Source organism: Phalaenopsis equestris, unplaced genomic scaffold, assembly GCF_001263595.1.
Source record: "Phalaenopsis equestris unplaced genomic scaffold, ASM126359v1 Scaffold000255, whole genome shotgun sequence".
NCBI classification, from domain to species: Eukaryota; Viridiplantae; Streptophyta; class Magnoliopsida; order Asparagales; family Orchidaceae; genus Phalaenopsis; species Phalaenopsis equestris.
In genome coordinates this window covers 490,051-493,417 of record NW_018164697.1, presented here as the reverse complement: position 1 = coordinate 493,417, position 3,367 = coordinate 490,051, and the positions used below count along the sequence as shown (strand labels likewise).

Here is a 3,367-nt window from a genome sequence, read left to right as displayed (position 1 = left end):
TAACTAATTAATTATTAATTGATAAATGCTAAACTTTTGTTTCCTATATAATAATTATTTTTTTTTTGTTTTAACAATTAATTATTTTAATTAATACCTAATTATTATTTAGCATGATTAGGAATGAAATTTAAAATGAAGTTAATTAAAACTAATAATAATTTTTTTTTCATAGAAATAAAATAATTAAAATTTAATTGTAATTTTTTTCTCGATTTAGTATTTATTAAATAATACTAAATTAAACCTCATTCTTTGCCAAACTACCTTTCATGTATTTCCCTTTCTCATTTTTTTACAAAAACAATTGTGAAATTTACATAAAGTGTAGCACATAAAGGTTAAAAAAGCAATGATAATAAGAAATACACAAGACTTGAGCAATAAAAAAACAAACCATATCCCCAAGTTGTTGTTGACTCCTTTTCATACTCCTTCAACTCCCTCTGAATCCTCTTCTCAGCCATGATGATATCAGCGAAATCACTGCATCACACGAAATAAAAAGTCCTATGAAAAATTTCACCGAAATTATCGTCAACATCGAAACTCTGCAAATCGAGGAAATAGTAATTTATCAAATATGATAAATTTGGATTTATCAGACCGGTTTTACGAAGGAAGAGCCTGCAAGAGAGAGCGGGATAAATTCTGCTTGCAATCAGATTTACTAAATGTGGATTTTGGTTCGTTGAGAAAACATGGGAAGAGAAAGACAGAACGTGAAAAATATTGGATCAAGAGCCTGCAAGAGAGAGCGGGATAAATTCTGCTTACAATCAGATTTACTAAATGTGGATTTTGGTCGTTGAAATGAGGAAACGCGGGAAGAGAAAGAGAGAACGTGAAAAATATTGGATTTAACTAAGCCTTTGGTTTATTTATTATCGTGTTTGGCTGGATTTAAATTAAATCCATTGTTAAATCTTATAACTAATATGCTACCAAACACCGCCGACAAATCCAAATAACAAAACAAAACACAACATAATAAAAACTCTAGCGAAATCCAGAGAATCCAACCAACATTATCATCAATCATCGAAACACTACAAATCAAAACAAGGAAACTAAAAATTGCAACGAAACCAAGAGAATTGCACGAAAAGTTAACATCAATCATCGAAACGTTACAAATCGAAACAAGAACACGAAAAGCTCCAACAAATCGGAACGAGAAAACTAAAACTTACCCGATGCATGCAATGAAATTTCATAAAAAGCATCATCAAACATTAAAACCTTACAAATCGAAACAATAGATCAAAATGCTACGGCCAACATTCAACAAACAAAGAAGAAAATAAAACATTCATGATATCACAACACTATGAAATCCAACCTCATATTTCTTCCTCGGACTTCAATATCGCTATCGCGTATTTCGAATATTGTATTCAGTTTTTTCAAATCTCAGATGAATTCTATTTTTAAGCATTTAAAGATATCTGGCCCCAACTCTTACGTTTTTCCATACACGTGTTAAGGAGGGCAATTACATCTAGACCACCTGAAATTTGCTATTTACAAATAAAATCTTCATATTTCATCTATTTTTCAAATTCTCGCCCAAATAACAAAGTTTATAGTAAAATCCCTATCCATGTTTTTCATTTTTATCAAATTCTTAATAGTTCGATCGTGCCGAGCGTAAATACATCGATTTCTGGGTGATTAATTTGTAAAAATCAATTTTTGGGATGGATTATATGAAATTGTCGCCTTTTTTTTAAATAACAATTACTACTTTATACTTTTATTCCTTAAATTTTAATTGATTTTATCAATTTCTTTAATATTTTAATTTTACATGAAGCATAATAATAATTATGAGAGAAAGGTTATTATTCCTTTTTTTTTTTGTTTTTTGGAGAAATAATTTGTTCACAAATTTGTGCTTTGTATTTAGATTATAGTTTTAAAAAAGTTGAATTGCAATTTGAATTTTTGGATGCGATGTAATTATAATTTGATTTTATGTGATTTTCGATCATTGTTTCATGATTGCTCGTTCATGTTTCAAACAATAACTGTCATGGGTTTACGACAACTTGTTTTCTTTTCAAATGTCTCGAAAATTTATTGCGAGCGAGATTGAGAGTTTACTCAGTGAGCAGCTCATGCCCTAATGATGACCATGCAACATAGGTGTATCCAACACCAACTTTTGCTAGAATTGCCCGAATACATAACCATGAAATGACCCAACGACCAACTTAGGCCCTATTTGTGGCTAACTAGGCCTCAGAAAAATGTGTACCATGTTCATTCATTAAATTATCTTATTGGTCAATTATTGAACGTATTATAAGATCATTTAAGCAACATGAGGCGTTATGATGTTGCATGCTGTCTTGATATTAACATCACCAGAGAACTTAATTATAATATTTTTTTTATATTCATGCAATCACTACGCACCATTTTACATAAATGGGGGTCAAATGTGCAGATAGATATCATGGTTCATGTTACAAAAAGGAGAAATAACATGATCCTGGTCTCATTCTCTAACCTTCATTGCTCTCTCTCTCTCTCTCTCTATCCACCTAGATCTTGAGTGTTATTATCTTGTTGGTGTGTCTCCTTTGTCTAATAATTCACAATAGTTGTAAATCCATATATTTGTAAATTTTATTAGCAAGACCTCGACTTTGGGGCAGCTGCAGGTTATTGAATAATCTGTTGATAAGTTGATTAAAAATAATCTGTTGATAAGCTAGATGTGGTAACTATTAGAAATTTTTATTTTTTTGGAAAAGTCAGATCGTTGCCAGAAAGCTGTCACCGCACCTCTTAAATAGGTACAGTGTGAAAACGCTGAAAGCGATCTAACTTTTCAAACAAAAAATAAAAATTTATAATAGTCACCGCATCTAGCTTATCAACAGATTATTTTTAATCAACTTATCAGCAAATTATTTAATAATCTCCAGCTGCTCCAAACAGACTCTTCGAGGAGATAGTTTTGGCATGTTGTTAACACTGACTATTCAAGCAACCTAACAAAGCACTTGATAAATTTACCTAATATTCAATGCAAAGTCAAAGTCAACATGTAAGAGTGATCCTCATTTTACAATATAATTGTCTTTATAGAAAAGCAATATCGCACGTATAATCTAATTAGTTGATTATAATGTTGGCATCAGAGTGTAAGATGTCCGCTCGAGTTTAAAAAATGTTTTTTGATTCATGTGTTGATCCTCATAATGTATAATGTAAGACATTCATTTAAGCCTTTCCGACTCGTGTAAAGGAGCACACTGCCGATATCATTATCAAGTCTCATTCGCGCCACATAAAACAGGCTTAAACAAGAAACAGGCTTAAACGAACAAATTTATTGACAAAATTGTCCGGATGA

The 3,367-nt window shown here is 30.9% G+C and overlaps 1 protein-coding gene across 1 annotated transcript in view; it reads right to left on the bottom strand.

Moving 5' to 3' along the window:
• Positions 1–1,413, bottom strand: part of LOC110024367 (ubiquitin-conjugating enzyme E2-17 kDa-like) — a gene marked incomplete in the record, with an annotated part of 3,503 nt that extends 2,090 nt beyond the window's left edge. Inside the window, 2 exon segments of the mRNA XM_020724291.1 lie at positions 398–486; positions 1,343–1,413. Of these exon segments, the coding sequence (XP_020579950.1) occupies positions 398–486; positions 1,343–1,347 (94 nt within the window).
• Positions 1,414–3,367: the final 1,954 nt, after the last annotated feature.